At 29.5% G+C, this 18556-nt stretch overlaps 3 protein-coding genes across 7 annotated transcripts; 2 read left to right on the top strand and 1 right to left on the bottom strand.

Annotated features, from left to right (window-relative positions):
• Positions 1 to 10: 10 nt before the first annotated feature.
• On the top strand, positions 11 to 6976 carry RN-tre (Related to the N terminus of tre oncogene). 4 transcript variants are annotated; one of them, XM_076627834.1, is made up of 8 exons: positions 11 to 210; positions 615 to 847; positions 919 to 1242; positions 1336 to 1523; positions 1598 to 1758; positions 2047 to 2367; positions 2429 to 2567; positions 3324 to 6976. In XM_076627834.1, exons 2-8 carry the CDS (start codon positions 693 to 695, stop codon positions 3749 to 3751), a joined length of 1716 nt encoding a protein of 571 aa, XP_076483949.1. In that variant the 5' UTR covers positions 11 to 210; positions 615 to 692; the 3' UTR covers positions 3752 to 6976. The 4 variants fall into 4 exon arrangements, with proteins under 4 accessions (XP_076483949.1, XP_033197373.1, XP_033197374.1 ...); XM_033341482.2 differs by having other exon boundaries at positions 13 to 249; XM_033341483.2 differs by having other exon boundaries at positions 73 to 171.
• Positions 6977 to 7475: 499 nt separating this feature from the next.
• Positions 7476 to 9744, bottom strand: LOC117160616 (mitochondrial carrier homolog 2). The gene is made up of 8 exons (XM_076627895.1): positions 9624 to 9744; positions 9158 to 9529; positions 8989 to 9073; positions 8680 to 8845; positions 8456 to 8593; positions 8169 to 8355; positions 8034 to 8101; positions 7476 to 7947 (listed from the first exon to the last, which is right to left on the bottom strand). Exons 2-8 carry the CDS (start codon positions 9257 to 9259, stop codon positions 7752 to 7754), a joined length of 942 nt encoding a protein of 313 aa, XP_076484010.1. The 5' UTR covers positions 9260 to 9529; positions 9624 to 9744; the 3' UTR covers positions 7476 to 7751.
• A 115-nt stretch (positions 9745 to 9859) lies between these two features.
• Positions 9860 to 18134, top strand: roq (RING finger and CCCH-type zinc finger domain-containing protein roquin). Of its 2 annotated transcripts, none has more exons than XM_076627825.1 (17): positions 9860 to 9987; positions 10156 to 10357; positions 11015 to 11177; positions 11310 to 11517; positions 11596 to 11814; positions 11893 to 12068; positions 12143 to 12476; positions 12566 to 12806; positions 12895 to 13064; positions 13133 to 13395; positions 13492 to 13593; positions 13675 to 13886; positions 13983 to 14104; positions 14174 to 14315; positions 14397 to 14466; positions 14536 to 14727; positions 14842 to 18134. In XM_076627825.1, exons 3-17 carry the CDS (start codon positions 11016 to 11018, stop codon positions 14959 to 14961), a joined length of 2733 nt encoding a protein of 910 aa, XP_076483940.1. In that variant the 5' UTR covers positions 9860 to 9987; positions 10156 to 10357; position 11015; the 3' UTR covers positions 14962 to 18134. The 2 variants fall into 2 exon arrangements, with proteins under 2 accessions (XP_076483940.1, XP_033197536.1); XM_033341645.2 differs by having other exon boundaries at positions 9861 to 9987; positions 13489 to 13593.
• The last annotated feature ends 422 nt before the right edge of the window (positions 18135 to 18556 follow it).

The raw sequence follows: 18556 nt of genomic DNA, 5'->3' as shown, positions 1-18556 counted from the left end.
ACTTGGCAAAAGCCTTTGTTTAGAGTAAATGCGTTGGCAACACTTATACGTAGAAGAGAATGGAAACATCTAAATCCGACTTGAAGTTGCATGTATGTGTGTATGTATGTATGTATGTATGTACGGTAGTTTTGCTGAACGAGTGACTTCCGAAGAAATGATTTCTTATATGTATGTAATATGAAACGAAGAAAACTAGTTAATTCTTAAGTATGCAGTGTTTATATTAATATAATCAGTTTCTTAGCGGTAAGATCCAGATTGATTACTAAGAGTATCACTTATTTTCTATGTATATAACCTTGCTTCTTGTCAATATGTAGTACGTTAAGTTTAGAACGTCGAAATTTATAAAATAAAATTGCGGTTCACCTTCTCGTATATGTATAAAAATAACAGTGCATTATTTATCTCAACAATAACCTAGGATATATTTAGTACTTCTTTCTTTATAAGATCGAAATTGCGATTATTTTGTATTTAATTTATCAGTGATATATTACTAACAGTTCAAAAATGTACGTATTGTTAGAGTTTATGTTGGTATATGAAACTGTATATAAAAATTTTAAAGGTTATCAAGATTGTTTATAATATAAAAATTTTTATTGTAGATAACAGCCTAGGGTGAATAGAATCCTCTTAACAAGACGGCATGTTTGTAAGAATCTGGTTGCGAATTCTCACGGGGGATGAATGAGGAAGAATTATTGAAACGGTCTGCTGCAGAGCGAGATAGAATATTTAGCTGCTACGACCGTGGTAGAGAAAATGGAGCAGAAATCGATCCTTGGGAAGATCCTACCTTTGAAGTATATCATACCACAGACAGATATGGATTCATACAGTAATTATTATAATAATATACAGTAATTATTATTGTTATCTTGTCATTAACATGTAACATTTATATTTTAGTGACAAACGTTTGCCACAAAAACCAGATCCTAATGAGATTAAGACTCACCGGGTGGAAATGGAAAGACTAAAGAAATGGGAGAAAATGACAAAACAATGGGATAGTTCTTCAACTAAGGAAAAATTAAGGCGCAGAGTATATAAAGGAATTCCTAATAGATTTCGTGGTCAAGTGTGGGCATTGTTATTGGGTATTAAAAATTTAAAGAAAGAACAAGCTGGTAAATATGAAGAGATGTTACAACTTGCACGTAAATGGTCTACAGAAATAAGACAAATCGATGCTGATGTAGCTAGACAATATAGAGATCATATCAATTATAGGTGTGTAAATTATATAAAAGATTTCTAAAAATGCATAAAAACTTAGTATACATTTATTGAAAGTTATATTAAATTTTTAATTATTTTCTACAGAGAAAGGTATAGCATAAAACAACGATCTATGTTTTATGTATTGGCTGCCTATAGTATGTACAATATGGAAGTCGGTTATTGTCAAGGGATGTCTGTATTAGCTGGATTACTTTTATTGTATATGGATGAAGAAGATGCATTTTGGGGTCTTTCTGTGTTGCTTGCTGATAAAAAATATACCATGCATGGTCTGAACTTGTATCATAAATTCAATATTAAAAAATGTTTTGGCTTAATATTAAACAAATATTTATATTTATAGGATTTTATGTTGACGGATTTCCAAAATTAAATCGTTTCATAGAGCATCATGATAAAATTATGAATAAATTTTTACCAAAATTAAAACGGAAACTCGATAAATGTGGTTGTGATTCTATTCTTTATGCGCTAAAATGGTTTTTTGTTGTTTTCCAAGAGAGGGTAAGAAAATATTTTATACTTTGTTTTCTAAATCGTTATAAAATCTATTCTATTAGGTTGTCCTAAAAGTCTCTTTCGTTTTATAAGCAAGTAATAGATACACAACATTTTTTTTTATATTATTTTATTGAATTATGTATGATCCATTTTGTTCTGTTGGACAAAAGTTTGTTCCAATAAAACAAAAAATGTCTTGCATCTATTATTTCCTTATAAAACAAAAGAGACTTTTAGGACAACCTAATACATACCATACGGTATCTAAATACAATTATTTATTTATAACAGACACCTGTGAGCCTCGGTCTTCGAATTTGGGATATATTTTTATTAGATGGGGATCGCATTTTACCTGCTATGGCATACACGGTCATGAAAATGCATAAACGTTTTCTTATGCCGATGGAAAGTTTAGATGAATTTTGTAATTATTTGCAAATTAAATTAGAAAAAGATTTTTGCTTTGATGATGATACAGTAATAAGTACTATGGAACGTAGTATGGAAGAACTAAAACGTGCCAAGTTGGATTATCCTGGCCCTCCCTTACCACACGAATTACCACGATTCCCATTTGGCACATTTAAGGAACCTACTTTTGCAAGCAAGGTAATCTAGAAATAACTAATAAAAATAACCTCGTCTTTAATACATATTTTAATATGTTTAGGTTGGGAGACGTACTGAAGAATTTAGCGAAGCACAACACGTAATGCGAGAATCTATAACACAACGTAGAGATCTTGTACTCGCTGATGACGGTAGAGAAAGTACAACACCGGTTGAACAAACCAGTTGTGGTCTTGGCGGTGAGTTACGATATAGTGAAAACATAGTACATGGTAACACAGATACTTGCCTTCTACATTCTAAACAAGAGAGTATTATTAAGGATGAGGAGAAAGATAAAAGTACAGATACAGATGAGATTGATATAATGGTTATATATAATACTAGACTGTAAGGTACTTTTCAAAGATAAGGTTCTGAGATTAAAAAGTATGATATTGCTCAATTACGTATATATATATATGCTCGTAAACGTATACATATATAAATAGAACTTTACAGAAATATTATATAAGCCATATTTTGAAGTATTATAATTATTGCTATATAATCGTAAGTAAATTTTTTTATATAGATTTAGCATCATTTAAAATGAAACTACACTTGCCTTTAAGATTGTATCAGAAATTTTCATTGATAATTTTTTTATGAAATAAAAAGTAAGGAGTAATAGACTGTGATTATTTTAGAATACTCAGGAAATTTCATACAAAAAAGTATTAAAAGAAAAAAGGCTAAAATATCAGTGCACGTTTTAAAATATTCTTGTTACGTAACAGTAATATTAAATTATGAGAATCACGTTAAACTTAATTGTCAATTAATTAGTATTTCATTCATAAAGAAAAGCGTGAGGCGTGTGTTTTTAGAGACAAGCTTTAATTAATACAGATTTTAAATCAAATGTATTACACTTACTATGTGAAAGTATTTTGTGAAAACACGATTGTTCGGATATCCTGTTGCAGTATAATAAAAATTACATATATGTGCAGGAAGCAAATTCTCATTTGATCCAAGTCTTGATGATGGGGCCTCTCCCAATGGCTCACGCCGGTCATTGGCAGATACATCTGTTACCTCGACAGCTGACCTTTCTGTATTTAGTTCGGCGACACGGTCTCAAGCGTTAGACAATAGTCTTGATACTCAAAGTAATATTTCTAATGCTAGCTCTGGCAGTGGTGGTTTACCCACACCTAGGGCAACGCCTCATCAACCAAGTCCAGATGTTGTACGAATTTATGTACCATATACATCGCCTATGTCTGGCTCATACAAAGATGATCTTCCGCGTACACTTCCGCGATCTTTAGAAACAAATAGAATCCGCATACGTGTCGATCCTGATCAAACACCAATAGTGGAAAATTTAAAACCTTTTTCATTAGAGAGTCCAGAAGTCGAACTAGACTTGAAATAATTAATCTATTCATTCGATAGTTATAGTATTTCATGATGCAGAAAATGATTCATGACATTGCAATGAGTATTAAACGAGGATTTAGATAAACAAAAGTTTTATCATTTGTTTTATCTATATCTACATTGTAATATACATAAAGAAGTAGTAGTAAAAACAAATGTTAATTACAATAGGAACGAGAGATGAATAATGAATGTTGAAACGTACATATACGTACTATTATCTTATTTCCTTGAAATAGGCGAAAGGATTTAAAGTAAATGTCTGCAGCCAGATAGAAATCTGTGTATGTTATATGCACTAATTACGAATAATTGTAACCATTCGCATCGAACGAAACTTATTGCACTGTTGCGATGGCCTAATTTACGTTTATAGTCAAACACGAATTATTTAAAATGTATAATAGAGAATTATCATTTTCAATACATGTATATTATTCCTAATCAAACGATCAACGATATTTTAAATAATGAAATTATATCTATATAACTTATCGCATAATTCTAAAGATAACTGCATAATATTCGTCATAAATTCAAGTTATACTTCAAAGAACAATAAGATGATGGAACTTTATGCAGAAGGATAACGAATTATATACTAACATTATTTGTAATATTTGGTAGATATTTGAAAGAAAATTTTGAACTATTATATGAAGATTAATATGAATGTAAGACATTACAACAGCATAACGAATAGGTATGTAAACTTTTAGCGTAATGTATAGATAATTTTTAAAGTATATGTTTTTAAATCCCTCCCTCTGACGAACAGGATATACAAGATATTTTGGGGTATAATAAAAAATTGGCCATCATACATATGTATAAAAATATGAGTCAATTTTCCATAGTAAATGTAATACTAGAAAAAAAGATATTTTTGTTACTATGAACATATAAAATCCGTTGAATAACGATTATTATATTTTCAATATTGCGTATATTTCTCGGAAAATTTCTAGAACTATTGATACATTATGTACATTACATTGGTATGGTATGAAAAGAATATACATAAAGTTCCATACTCTAGAAGTATTTAACAAGCAAATAATTTTACATTATAGATATTGATGGATATTTATTCTTTTAGTAATTACAGATAGATTAACATTACAAGGACATTGTTTTAGAATTTTATTTTCACGCAAATCTTTAAACGTTGTATATTCTAGTTTATTATTAGATGATGAAATCATACAACAGAAATTTATGTTTTATATCTCAAAATATTTAATATTATTTAGCATAAAATCAACTAAAGTTGTCAGGTATTGTTAATAAATTTGAATTTTTATATTATGCATCATTCTAAGACAAACTGTATAGTTTAAATCATTGTTAATTAGTTATTTTGGGAACAATTATAAGTTGGTAACATATTATTTGTTCAATGTCAACATAGAAACAACAAAATTTTAGTTAATAGATTATCATAAGATAATGATCATATCTTCTCAAAGAAGATACATTCTATTAATGAGTTAAGTACTATACTGCCACAGTAATATTAGTACTTTATTTATTTTAAGTTCCGTTCTTTTATAACGATCAATGATATATGTATTGTTGTACATACGTAGTATTTAAAGATGGAAAAAGAGGAATCTTTCATTACGCAGTACTTGAAATTGATTCCTGAATGAAAAAACTTGCAAGGTATTTGTTAGAACTTTTGCCAAGGAATGTGAATACTGAACAGTTTTTCTGATATGCTACATATTTATTGTTTAAATGTACAAAGACATAATTTAGATTAAAGTAACTACAATCGAAAAACATGCTTCATACTAATTGGTTCTGTAAAACATTCCTGGACATACAGTATTTCACCATGTATATAGAGTATGAAACTTATTAAATATTGTCGTGATAATATAAACCTGATAGCAATCACTTGTTATATTTACTAGCATAAGGTAATATTTGTTAAATAAATATTAAATGTTAATGGTTCGAATCTTTATTGCATTGTAAAAAAAGATCAACCAAATGATGTACAGTTCTATAGTGATACTGTCTTGTGGTTGCATAACATTAAATTTTCAGGAAAATTGAAGTAAAACAGAATGATTACCTTATATACAAAATATTAAAAGACATGGAATTGCATAGATGCAGAAAGATCTAGCGATAAATAAAATAAAAGAAAAGAAAAGAAGTTACGTAAATTTACCTTGGAAAAATACATTCCTTTAACTTGCATTAAAATTAAGAAATACAGTTCTTCGTCAATTTTTAGGCTTATTCATACTTAAATTGCTATGCTTATACATAAATATCCTTATACATTAAGTTGAAAATAAGTAATAAATATATTCGCCGATCGAAAAACGTCACAAATGCCTTTTATTCTTTGATGTTAATAATGCGAAATGTAACATTAATAAATTGTTCAAACTTGAATATTTTACCTTCGTGAAGGTTTTAGATATGTAATGTATCATTTCAGATTGACCGAATTAATTTTCTCAGATTTATTTTTTTATGGATGTATTCATTAAAGTATTTTAGAAACGAATCAATTTAATAATCAAACAGATTTGTATAACAAAAAACAATGAAGTATATTATATAATTTTATTCGCAAGTAAATGTATAAATAACATGTTTAAACCAAAAATGATATTTAATATAAAGGAATTAGAGTAGAAATTTGAGACAAGAATCTTATAATGCCTAGAGATTATAACTATAATATGTATCAAGTATTAAGCTCAGTAAGTGATGTTTCTTCTACTATTGAAACAATATCTGTAGACTGGAACATGAATTGTGGATAACTGATTCCACATTACTATTACAGTAAAAATTACAATGCTCTTATTATTCAATAACACAAAGTTTCAATACAAGTTTGTTTTAATTAAGTAGAACTTAAAATGGACAAATATACGTTAAAAAGATATATTCATGGCTTTGTTCAATATTCACATTCATATTAATGCATTACAGAGATAGATTAAAGTTCAAATGAAATATTTGATGAAACATGTGTATGTATTTAAAGTTGTACTCCGAGTCGATATTTTTTTTATACAAGAGTCGAAAAGGCGTACTATATAATAATGTAGGCTTCAGTATAGTATTTGTAGGATGTTTAAAAAAACAAATACAATTCGATAATCCAATATGCAAACTTCTTGATGCCTGATGACATAATCACGTTGTAAATTGATTGAAATTATCAAAATAATAAATAATGAAAATCGTACATACTTGAATACTTATTTATTTTCAAGAATTTTACTTTTTATCAAATATTCTTTTTAATCTCCACATTTTGCATAAAAGAATTATGGAATGGCTATTGTAGCAAGCAGATGTATATTTATAAATCTTAAACAAATGAAAGTATATATAAAACGAATTTTGATTGCATAACTTAATTTTACTTTTTGTTATATTTATCTATTTTCATAGTATATATACAGATACTATAAAAGATAATTTTTGTAGGAAATAGTTTTTTCATATAAGATTAGAACTTTTTAAAGTGGTACAATACCAATTTATACACTTTATACATAAGACATATTGTAAAATTCAATAATGTTCGGGCAGTTATTGTCGAATGCGATACAGATACAAAAAAATTAATTGGGGTAACTACTTCTATATTATGTTCTTTTTTTTTAAAGATATTACTTTATTTAAATGGTAATTTAAATGCAATTATTGCACGCCAAAGGGAATGTCAGTTACCAAGCTAGTAATAGTAACTGTACTCATTAATACTCTTTAATACTTGTACATGTTTAAAATACTTATGGTTCAGTTTTCAATATGAATTATATTTTCTGATAAAATATATATACCAAAGAAAAATATTTTTAATCAATATTTGGTGTAATAACAAGTAGGATTGATTTAAAGGAATATATAAATGTAACAATGTACTGTAATAGCAAATTTAAAAAAAAAGTATATAGCACAGAAGTGATTTTACTATTAGTTTTTCAAATACAAATAAATGCAATGTCTTATTACTATGTTGTACTTTGCAAGTGGAAATTGTATTTGTTAATGGGTATTGGCTTTCCATTAATTATCACTTGTGGCCCCATATAATAACGCCATAAGAGACTGTTTCCTCTTTTTAACTGGTTGGCAGCTGAAAGGTGAGACCAGCAATCTAACCAGCTATTGTAAATTGGCATTTGTGGAGGAAGACCGGCAATTAATCTTGATGAATAAAATTTATTAAATTAATGTGTATTTTAACTCTTCTAAAATAAATACAAAATTATCTTTATTTCAAATCAACTTACCCACAATTATTAACTGCCATACAGTGTGATACCACTAAAAATGGATATGTAATTGTTGTTACTATAAACTGTAAAGAATAAGTTGTAATATTTGTCATGATATGTATATTATAATTAAATAATTAATCTGTTTACCCTTATGACAGAAACTGCATATGGTTTCAATTCTCTATCACTTATAATGTATTTATCAATAACATAAGTAGATGAACTGACTAGCATTAATACAGCAGCATTTCCAATGAGCCGAGGTAATAATCCTGCATAGTATCCCATGATTCCATTCTCTTTGTATACTTCTACAAACGATCTAAACAATCCGCTGTTAACGTAAACAAAGAGATAATGCATCTATGATTAATAGCAAAATATATTATACATGTATTTTGAGTTCTATTATCTATATTGTGGTATCTACATACTTGTATTTTGTTTCTCCACCAACAAATTGTGCCATCATCCTTAACGCAATAACATCTAACGGATGGCTAACTATAATTCCAATCATTCTACTAATTAGGTCTCGTATGAATTCATATATACATTTTTTATGATTCTGACTATAAAAAAATGTAATGTGCATTTTTATAACTATCATTTGAAAACTTTATGTTACACATACAGATATACATATCTATACATTTACCTTTCTTCTAAATCGCAATCATAAATTTCTTTACTCGGTTCATCATTAAATTTAATGCATTTAGAAGCTTTTTCAAAAGCTACAGCACTCACAGTGTAGGCACATAATTTTGGAATAAGACCACGGTAGCAACCAGTGAATCCATCTACATTCTTTATGTATCTAACTGTAAAGTAATAATTTCAAAAAAAAAAAAAAAAAGAAAAAGAAACAGCAGTTTGCATCAATCAAAATGACAAAGTAATTTCAAAATCTCATAGTTTAATTTATTTATGACACTAAAGAATGACTATAAATAAAATTGTTTACCGTACTGAAAAACGTTAGGTAAAGCTAAAGCCGGTTGTCCAAATAAAGTAGTTGTAGGTCGTGGTGGAATCGGTTCATATCCGATCTATTTTGTTATAAATAAAAATTATAAGTTTCCTTTGAACAATTTTAGTTTCTGCGTCAATTATCCACTAAGTATATTTGTTACCTGTATTAAAACTTTAGCGTATTCGATAGGATGCGAAACGGTATTCATTAGCATACGAAGTGCAATATCAGAGAATAAAGGTTCATCTATTGGCGATATCATGTTTATTTAGAATTTATCTTGCCAGCGTGTCAGGGCAAAGTATCTATTTATTTGATGATTTTGATCAATAATCACAGTCAAATTGAAGTCAAACTTCGCTCAGTATATTGAAGCTCATACGAATCTTGTGTGAAGAGAACGCATATTCACCGTCTTTCCCATCCAGAAACTAGGTAATGTCAGTAATACAATATATTCCGAGACAGAGAACCAAGGGAAACAAATCGTATATTTAGAATTTTCCTAGATGTGAAACTCGATTATGATTATCTGAAACAGATAAATATATTGCATTAATAAAATGAATAAAAATACTAATACAATAACCAATCAGTGACTTGGATACTTTTTTTACTTTACATACATCGTAGTTTAGGGAACTTATCCTAAACCTAATATAAACGCAATAACCATTCGGTGACCTGTATCTTTGGTGCATCGTTGTTTAGAAAATTTAACGCAAACCTAATTCAAATACGATAATCAGTCAGTGACTTGGATACTTTTTTATCTTTAATATATCGTTATTTAGAAAATTCATTTAAATTTTCAGTTTATAAATATATTACAAATACCAATGAATTGAACTAAATCTCGAATCTTTCAATGTTAAAAAATATATCAATGTTTATTGAAACTATTTTAAAGAGATGTTAATTATGAACAGACTGCAGATTTTATGCATTTATAGGAAACGTAAAAGTGTAAAATTGCACAGAATTGCACAGGTAAAACAATTTCTATCTGAATTTTCATACAAATTCGCAAACTAGTTATAACTAGTATAACTATAACTAGTTATATTATAATAAACATATAATATGTATATTATATTTTAATTATATTAAATTTGCAATTCGTAAAATTTTGAAAATTTGGTATTATGTTGTTTATAGCGCTCTCTGTCGAGAGGAGTTGGGACGTTATTTTTCTAGATTGTTTTCGTCATGGGTGCTAGTGAGGTAAAAAAGTATACGTGAGGAATATCGTGCTGAGCTCATCTTACGATTTCTGGTTCATCTGTTCCTGCTTCGATGGCAGAACTGTATGCGAAGTAACGGAGTAGTTAATGTGATGTTTTGTAAAGGCAAAAACGAGGTGAATTTTTCTATTAATTATTCGTTATTTTAACAACAATACATCGACATATTTCCTCGTGGCATAAGCGGATATCATTTCTTTTTTTCTTATTCTATGTAGAGCAGACATTCGACGGACACGAGTAATAGCGACAACGATTAAAAAATTTTTCATTTAATTGCGTGATTAAAATTATATACGAAATAATTTCTTCGTATTATTTTCTAGAGACAAAAGTTGATTTCATGCTTTATGGGATCAAAGGAAAACTATAATCATCGTATAAAAAACAATTGATAGGAAAACGTTATTGTTTCGAAGAGATTTATAGCTATAGAAAAATGTTTTGCAATCAAAACCAAGTTTTGTTCTAGATTTATTATTGGTTTTAGAAACTTGTAAAATAAAATTTAATGAATAAAATTTACTTCTAATAATTTGCTAAATTTATAGGTTTCCACGAAATTAGTTCATCTTATTGCGAGATGTATTCCGTAATTTCTTGTTTCTACGATTTCATTAAATAAATGTAAATGAATTATTATATAGGAATTAAATTAAATGTTTTAATTATAGATGTGAAATTTGTTTTAATTATTCTTAAGAAGTAATGGTATTGCAGAAAGTTGTGAAACTAAACAATGAAAGGAATATTTTAATATGATCTTGTTATAGAATGCCAATACAGGCACCACAGTGGACTGAATTTCTTTCGTGTCCAGTTTGCTGTCATGACTTTGATGTGGCCATACGTGGTCCAATATCGTTAGGATGTGGTCATACCATATGTCGTACGTGCCTTGCAAATTTACATCGTAAACAATGCCCTTTTGATCAAGTAAATAGTTTTATTATTATTATCATACAAATAAACTTGTATATTTATATATTTGACTTTTGTTATTTAAAATATTTAATATAAAATTACCTCTTGTTATGAACTATAATTTATTTATATTACATATTTTAGAGTATTATTAATACAGAAATAGAAAGATTACCAGTAAATGAAGCTTTATTACAATTGGTGGGAAATCCTGTTCCCACAAATGTTGCAACAGCTTATCAAAAATTGCTACCACCTGAAGACCATGCTAATTATTTGGTTGCAAAACGTTGTATTGAGGAACTTGCTCTATATCTCAAACCATGTCAGACAAATCCTTCTTTAGCTACAGGTAATATTAATGGTTATTTGTGTAGACAATTCTATAATAACATTACATAATCTGAGCCTATGTTTAACTAAACAACAGGTGTTGGACTTGTTTCTCGACCTATGCAAAGGAAATTGGTAACTTTAGTTGGTTGCCAGTTGGTTGAACCAGAAGGAAGAGCGCGTGCAGTAAGGGCAGCTAGAAGTTTGGGTGAAAGATCAGTTACAGAGTTGATACTACAACATCAAAATCCACAACAACTTAATGCTAATCTATGGGCTGCTGTAAGAGCTCGTGGATGTCAATTTCTTGGGCCAGGTATGTTACTATCAAATAACTCAATAGCAATGAAAAATATGAATAAAGTAATATATACTAATAAACATTTCTTTGCAGCAATGCAAGAAGAAGTACTAAAACTTGTTTTATTAGCTCTGGAAGATGGATCTGCTCTTTCTAGGAAAGTATTAGTTATGTTTGTAGTTCAACGTCTAGAATCACATTTTCCTCAAGCTTCTAAAACTAGCATAGGACATGTTGTACAATTGTTGTATAGAGCAAGTTGTTTTAAGGTAAGAATTATTCTTCAATTGCAATAATGAATATTTGTTATTAAGAACAATACTTAAATAGAATGTTTGAATAGGTATCTAAACGAGAAGGAGATTCATCATTAATGCAATTAAAAGAAGAGTTTAGAACATATGAAGCTTTGAGGAGGGAGCATGATGCTCAAATAGTGCAAATTGCGACTGAAGCTGGTTTAAGAATAGCACCTGATCAATGGTCTGCATTGTTATATGGAGATACAAGCCATAAATCTCATATGCAAAGTATTATAGATAAACTTCAAACTCCACAATCTTTTGCTCAAAGTGTACAAGAATTGGTTATTGCTCTTCAACGTACTCCTGATCCTGGACAATTAAGTAGTCTAAGACCTCAACTAGAATTGCTAGCTGCAATAGATCCTAGCCCAGGTATGATCCATTACATTGCAACATTATATTAAACAAATTAAATATTTGGATTAACTTCGGATTCATTTAACTGATTAATTTTGTTATAGAAACTGAACCTCCTACATTAGCAGAATGTCGAGCAGCATTAGAAGCTGTTAGAACTGTAGTCGCAGCGTTAGTAGAGTTCATTCAACAACACGGTAATCGGAAAACACAAGATGGTACCCACAATGTAGGTCCTGGACAACCAAAATATAAAGTGAGCATGTGTCGAGATCTCGCACTTAGAGGCTCTTGTCCTAGGTCTACTAATTGTACATTTGCTCATAGTGACATGGAACTAGATAAGTAAGTATACATGTACGTGTTCAAGAAAATTCTAAGAAAATTCTGTATAAATGTATCTCTTATGTATGTACATCTACTCTCTTATTAGATATAGATCAAAAAGTCGGAAATTGAGTCTCAGATCAAGTTTACCTGGAATCAACCATTCGGATGCGAAAACAGACAAATCAGTTACTGGATCAAATAATAAGACATTTAAACAAAATGACGATTTATCTTATCATTCCATAAAGTCGCATGATAATACTCATAGGGAAAGTAAGTGTTTGTATAAAATAAATAATACAAAACATTGATTGGAAAAATTACAATTATATCATTTTCAGGCTTTAATTCTATGAATAAAGTTAATCCAATACAACATCACAACCCAACAAATGAAAACAATTTTATCGGATCATTAACGAATTATATGCTACCATCTCCTCAAGGAATGTTACCTGTGGTACCAACGAAAAATATTGACGTACATTGTTCTCATTATATTATGCCTAATACACCTGTTGATTACACTGCACCTAATCTTAATATTTGGGATTCGTCGCAGCTTTCATCTAATATGACTAATGGAATATCTAATACTAAAAAGGTAATATGATTATTCTTATATGTTAGTAACTTCTACTGTATATATTGAAATATTTCTGCATACTGCATGTTAAAATGTTCTCGTATACTATAGCAGCGAACTGTTGCAAAAACATTGGCGATGTTACTGCAACGCAAGGTGGAAATATTAAACCAACTTGGAACGATTGTCAACAAACAAGGGCCACAGATGAAAACGGTACAATTGTAATATTTCAGTGCTGAAATTACAATGAAAGTTTGGAACATATATTTTATTATTCTCTTTTTCTATTTACAGAATTACGACATACAAGGAGACACAATATCATCGAATTTCTCTATATGGACAAACACACCAAATAATCCAATGGTTTCTTCAACAAATATAAATTGCAACAATAATTTCCGTTGTGCAGATCCCATTCTATTCGATGATGAATTTGTGCCATTTGACGCATCATCAAATAGTAAATATGGACCAATTTCTAAACTATCCAAAAACTTAATCAGGTAATAATTCTTTTTATAACTTTATCAAGTAAAGAAATATTGTTTACGAAAAATAAATACATGATATTAAGTCATAACAAAATAATTTTCTTTTAGATCTACTAATGGCGTACAGTCTACTAATTTCTATGCAGATGGAGGAACATCTCCTACAATATCTGCTTATCGATCTATGCCAACTACAAATTCTATTACATCTTGGTATTATGGAAATCAACGTAAGTGTAATGAAAAATGTTTTTGGGAGCAAGAGAAAGAGCACTAGAAAATATAAGATTCTATTACAGCTTATGCTACAATTGGTGCAAATGGAGGAATACAGGCTATCAATAACAGTAATTTTGAAGATAGTTACATTACATTTGGTCGTAATATATCCGATACGTCAACGCACACACAACTTCCTCGACCAGATAGTATGTCTAAAGAGTAAGCTAATATTTAATACACTATTATTTTCTTGTTAATTATTTGGAACATTTAATCTTATTATAATTAAATTTATTCCAGCTTAATTCTTGAGTCGCAAAAGGTAAAACAACAATTAAAACATCTTGAGAAGAAGATTAATGACTTGAAGGTATTATTCATTTACTGTTTGCTTTCAAATAAAATATTTAATAACATTAATATGTAAAAACATTTTTAGCTTGCCACACAAGGTGCAACTTTTACGGCCGGGGAAAGGTTAGCACAAGAATTACAAATGATTGAAGCTGGCATCAGAGAAAAAGAAAAAGACGTACGAAATTGGAGTCCATACGGTACCGTACCTTGGATTCAATCGTCGAACAATTTACTTAGTTCTCAAAATTTCAGTCAAGATTATAAGCCCGAAGAAGTAAGTTATGGTGTTGTGGTACTGCATTGGAAGAAAGAAATTAAATATATCAAATCTGCTTATTGTAAAAATAATCGATTAAAAATTTATATAAAACTTAAAATTGGTTCTTAGGAAGATACCTACGAAGCAGGTATCGCAAATGATATGCGGGAATTAGAATTACGATGGGAATTCGAACTGCAAGAACAGGAAAAACATTGGTCAAGTGAAGAGGATAATTCTAAGAAATAATAGTAAGATAAATGATTCTTACTAAGTTATGTACTTCTTAGATCTGACTATTATTTGTCGGAACATGTTCTTTTTAACATGTGCAAATAATTTTTCGTGCGAACTTCCATGCATCAGCATGTTTAAATTTTGTCAACAAAATGAATGAAAGTAAGTGAAATTTCTACTATTTGCCTAAAAAACATTTTATTGCTCTTGCGAAACGAAATCAAAAGAAAACAACATGCATTATCGAATGAATAGATTGACAAATTTATCGTCCCTAATTAACATGAAAGATTCTCCTATTGGTATGGTATAATGTAAAAGTGGATTTACTACTTCCTCATGTACTATGTCTTTAAAACGTCTTCATACTTAATATTAATTCTTTAACTATGAGAATGTATTTTTTCCTGAAATTATTATTAACGTGGAGGTAAAAAACTAGTTGTAAATATCAGGCCTGTAAATATGAAACCGGAATTTGCCTATAGATATAGTATATCCTAGCTGATAATGTAGTTATCACTAAACTGCGTCATTGATGCCAAAAGTCTTTGTTGACATCTCACAAACATTTTCGACTCAGAACAATACAAGTTTCATACAACAGCATAGTTTGTAATAGCGTTGAACATGTCAAATTTTGTGCCTGGAAACTACGATTTGCGGACAGCATTGATTTTCTGTTACCATTTGAAGAAAACTGCTACAGAATCGCATTGAATGTTTGTCGAAGCTTACGGTGAGCATGCTCTTGGTAAATCACAGTGCTTTGAGTGGTTTAAAAAATTCAGAAGTGGCAATTTTGACGTGAGGAACGAAGAACGTGGAAGACCACCGAAAAAGTTTCAAGACAGCGAATTGCAAGCATTGTTGGATGAGGATGACGCTCAAACGCAACAACAACTCGCTGATCAATTAAACGTGACACGAGAAGCCGTCTCCATACATTTGAAAGCCATGGGAAAGATCCAGAAGGTGGGAAAATGGGTTCCACATGAACTGAATGAAAGACAACAGGAAAACCGAAAAACCACTTGCGAAATGCTGCTCGCCAGATACAAAAGAAAGTTATCTCTCCACCGAATTGTGACTGGCGATGAGAAGTGGATATATTTTGAGAATCCTAAGCGTAGAAGATCATGGGTAGCTCCAGGTGAACCACCGACATCGATTACAAGACCAAATCGCTATGGACGGAAGACAATGCTCTGTGTTTGGTGGAATCAGAAGGGTGTGATCTATTATGAGCTGTTAAAACCTGGCGAAACCGTTAATACTGAGCTCTACCGACAACAAATGATCGATTTGAATCAAGCTTTGCGTGAAAAACGACCAGAATATCAAAAAAGGCAACACAAAGTAATTTTGCTTCATGATAATGCACCATCACATACAGCAAAACCGGTCAAGGAAACGATTGAAGCGTTCAGTTGGGAAATACTTTCGCACGCGGCTTACTCACCAGACTTGGCTCCGTCCGATTACTATTTATTTGCATCGATGGGACACGCACTTTCTGACCAGCACTTCACTTCTTACGAAAATGTACGAAAATGGCTCGATGACTGGTTTGCCTCAAAAGAGCGACAGTTTTTTTGGCGTGGCATCCACCAATTGCCAGACAGGTGGGAAAAATGTATAGCTAGCGATGGGCGATACTTCGAATTTACAAAAATTCCAGTTTCATATTTACATACCTGGTAATGTAAGATTTCAAAGAAATCTTCATAATGATGTAGCAATTCATGTTTAGTTATGCAGGAAGTCGCATCGTTTTAATTTTTTACTAGCTGCAGTAGGGAGTCTATCATAAAGAAAAATCAATGGAAGAAGTGAGAGTTAGCTGCCGCATTGAAATTACATTTATAAAACCAGTGGAAGGTTGATCGATGTTCCGTTATAGATATCATAATGGGGACATTCATTGACAAGAACAAATTAGACGAACGAGAGTAGATTTGTTAAAATTTAACAGAAAATAATGTCAGTGTTTTATAAACATGACAGGATGTAGTATATTTTGTTTATATGTTTGCACAATGAAGCAAAGAATATTATATTATTGATACATTCGGAAAGAATGCTATTTAACCTGCAACAAGGTTACATGATGAAAATATACGGATACATATAGGTGTTATGCATACATAAAATTAACATATTCTGTTAAAATATTGCATAATTAAGATATATATTGCTTCTAAAATAAATATATATATCTTAATTATAAATATAAATAAATATATATATATACATAATAATTGATTTTTAGCTGATAAAACAAAATTTTTTTTAAATACTTAGCTTTCTTACTGTACTTCCGTTTGCGATTCATGTTTTCATATTTGAAAATATGTTTCTAAATAAAACACAGTTACTTGTACATCATATCACACTTTGTTATATCATAATATTAATACGATGTCAAGTTTGGTACCAAGTCTTAAAATACAAATTCCAGTTCTGGATTTCCTTTTTTTCCTTTTTTAAATTTATTTTTTTGAATAATCATTTATAATTGGTTCTCAAATTAATACAATTTGTACAAAATTGATACATTAATGAGATTATGAGCAAAAGTAATTGAGAAATTTATTTTTCTCATGACTGTTAACTTTCTCCCTTTTTTTGTAAAGTTAAAAAAATTATTTTATTTTTCTATCTTTTTTTAAATCAGTACTAAGAGTCCTATTTCACATTTTAAGTACAAAATGTTACAGTTTTGAATACTTGAAAAATTAAAAAAAAAAGAGAGAAAAGGTAAAATGAGGAAAATTTAATAATGTATAAAATTTTCCTTTATTTGACAATATGTAGTGGAAAATTAACTATAGATTCCATTTGTGCCTGGTAAAAGAACCATTGCATTTTAATTTATTTGCTGTGACTAATTGATTCGTTCGAAACAGTGGTTTTCAAACTATTGGTATGTTTGTAGCAGTTAATATGTTTGAAAGGTTTAAGGAATTTTTATGATTTTTTATTTTTTAGTTTCCTTTTTTGTAAATTTATGTTTATCTAGTGCAACAGAGTCTGAGAGCCACTGATTTAAAATTATTTGTTACTAGAAAGTGAACAAAATAATGTAAACAGACTGTTATGCGAGCTGCAGCTCTCACATTTGTAAACATGTTCGATTTACGGACTTACGAGAAATAGAAACAGTCACATTGGCTTCCTCTTAACTATTATCTTAATTTCCTATGCTAGACACAAATTAACGTATGTATTATTGGCATACTGTTCTTATTTCTGTATTGAAAAAACAAAAAAAAAAAGAAAGATGAAATTAATATTTTTCACAGCAGGATGTGAGTGAGATATGTATTTTATTTTATGGACGAAAATTTATATTCTTGATATAGCTATTTGCTGCATTTGATATAACATCTGTTAATGGAAAGTTTTTGTTTCTTTGTTAAAAAAAAATTTACTCACTTAATATTAATAATGTTTTGTACATGTGATAAAAAATTTGATCAAGCTGAGTACATTGATCAAGTTGTAATCTCTTTACAGTATAGTGATTTATGCATTACAATAGTCTTTGGGTTCTTCTCTTTTTTATGAAATAATGTGTAGTATAGATATTCATAATTCCAGTTTT

This window comes from Bombus vancouverensis, chromosome 1, assembly GCF_051014615.1.
Source record: "Bombus vancouverensis nearcticus chromosome 1, iyBomVanc1_principal, whole genome shotgun sequence".
Classification (NCBI taxonomy): Eukaryota; Metazoa; Arthropoda; class Insecta; order Hymenoptera; family Apidae; genus Bombus; species Bombus vancouverensis.
Note: the sequence above shows the minus strand (reverse complement) of the source record. Positions and strands in the feature narration are given on the sequence as shown.

What these genes read in the sequence shown, in the direction of transcription:
- RN-tre (XM_076627834.1), top strand. Translation starts at nt 693, where the DNA reads ATGAATGAGGAAGAATTATTGAAACGGTCTGCTGCAGAGCGAGATAGA. An exon ending in AACCTACTTTTGCAAGCAAG is followed by an intron (nt 2,368 to 2,428) that starts GTAATCTAGAAA and finishes TAATATGTTTAG; the next exon opens with GTTGGGAGACGTACTGAAGA. An exon ending in AACCAGTTGTGGTCTTGGCG is followed by an intron (nt 2,568 to 3,323) that starts GTGAGTTACGAT and finishes ATATATGTGCAG; the next exon opens with GAAGCAAATTCTCATTTGAT.
- LOC117160616 (XM_076627895.1), bottom strand. Translation starts at nt 9,259, where the DNA reads ATGATATCGCCAATAGATGAACCTTTATTCTCTGATATTGCACTTCGT. An exon ending in GGTGGAGAAACAAAATACAA is followed by an intron (nt 8,356 to 8,455) that starts GTATGTAGATAC and finishes TTACGTTAACAG; the next exon opens with CGGATTGTTTAGATCGTTTG. An exon ending in ATGCAGTTTCTGTCATAAGG is followed by an intron (nt 8,102 to 8,168) that starts GTAAACAGATTA and finishes TATTCTTTACAG; the next exon opens with TTTATAGTAACAACAATTAC.
- roq (XM_033341645.2), top strand. Translation starts at nt 11,016, where the DNA reads ATGCCAATACAGGCACCACAGTGGACTGAATTTCTTTCGTGTCCAGTT. An exon ending in TGCAATAGATCCTAGCCCAG is followed by an intron (nt 12,477 to 12,565) that starts GTATGATCCATT and finishes ATTTTGTTATAG; the next exon opens with AAACTGAACCTCCTACATTA. An exon ending in AAGGGCCACAGATGAAAACG is followed by an intron (nt 13,594 to 13,674) that starts GTACAATTGTAA and finishes TTCTATTTACAG; the next exon opens with AATTACGACATACAAGGAGA.